The following is a 966-nucleotide window of genomic DNA, read 5'->3' as shown; positions in this document are numbered from 1 at the left end:
AAGCCCTCCTGCCCCCCAAAAGCGGGCAGCAGCCTTGGGGCTGCAGGAAGGACAGATGCCACAGGGCAACTGCCCCAGCACAGGCACCTGCCTTTAAAAACCTACAATTTACATAAAACCGCCATGGTAAAACCTTCCCACAGAAGAGATGCCACGCAGAGAAGGGTGATGAACGACCCCAGGCAGAGCAACACAATCCCTGAAGTCCGATGTGGCAGGGCCAGGCAGAGCCTGGGGCGATGTGCCCACGCAGCATTACCGGCAGGTGCAGGACTCTGCTATCATGTTCTCGTACTCCTTGTAAAGGATGCTGCCATCACGCTCGATCATGAGGACACTGATGGGGCTGTAGCGGTAGGGAACGCAGGAGGGCCAGGGCACATTGGCATCCACCAGCTGATGGACAAAGCTCTGCACCACAGCATGGTTGGGCGCATGGTAGTCGTGGCGGAGCAGGCGGGGACAGGCACCCTTGCAGTAGCGTGGGTTGTAGCGATGGGGAGCAATGATCCAGTGGTCCCAGCCCAGCTGGGCAAAGCTGACAGGGAAGGGGCGCAGGGAGCAGTCACTCTTCTCCCCTTCCTGCTCCCGCAAGTAGCCAGGCAGGTCGTGGGCCAGCGTCCCTGTGTCACGCCGGTGCCGATGGGGGTCTGCCGCCAGAGATGCCAGTCCAGCCTGGGTGTCATTGAGGTAAAGGAGGAGGAAGGGGTGGCTGGGGGCTACTGGGGCATCACGGCCACCCATCCGGCCAGCACGTACACAGACGTGCCGCAGTGCCAGGCTCCCTACACTGCCATTCCTTGACACCAGGTAAGGAGTGACATCTGCTTCGGCCCAGCCGCGGCGCGGGCGTGCGACAGGGCTGAGCAGTGCCCCAGGTGCGTCGCTGGTGGCTGACAGCTCCAGGGCACAGAGGAGGCGACCACGGGCCAGCGGCAGGCTCGGCAGGTAGACTACGGTGGCTCG

At 62.6% G+C, this 966-nt stretch overlaps 1 protein-coding gene across 1 annotated transcript; it reads right to left on the bottom strand.

Annotated features, from left to right (window-relative positions):
• Nucleotides 1-255: 255 nt before the first annotated feature.
• BMP15 (bone morphogenetic protein 15) lies at nucleotides 256-963 on the bottom strand (the record flags this gene model as incomplete). Its single annotated transcript, XM_010021607.1, has 1 exon — nucleotides 256-963. A coding segment is annotated over one exon (708 nt), but the record flags the coding sequence as incomplete, so codon positions are not given.
• Between the last annotated feature and the right edge of the window lie 3 nt (nucleotides 964-966).

The sequence above is a fragment of the Nestor notabilis genome, unplaced genomic scaffold (genome assembly GCF_000696875.1).
Source record: "Nestor notabilis isolate BGI_N333 unplaced genomic scaffold, ASM69687v1 scaffold30589, whole genome shotgun sequence".
In the NCBI taxonomy this organism is placed as follows: Eukaryota; Metazoa; Chordata; class Aves; order Psittaciformes; family Psittacidae; genus Nestor; species Nestor notabilis.
The sequence above is the reverse complement of the archived record's forward strand: the minus strand, read 5'-3'. Positions and strand labels throughout refer to the sequence as shown.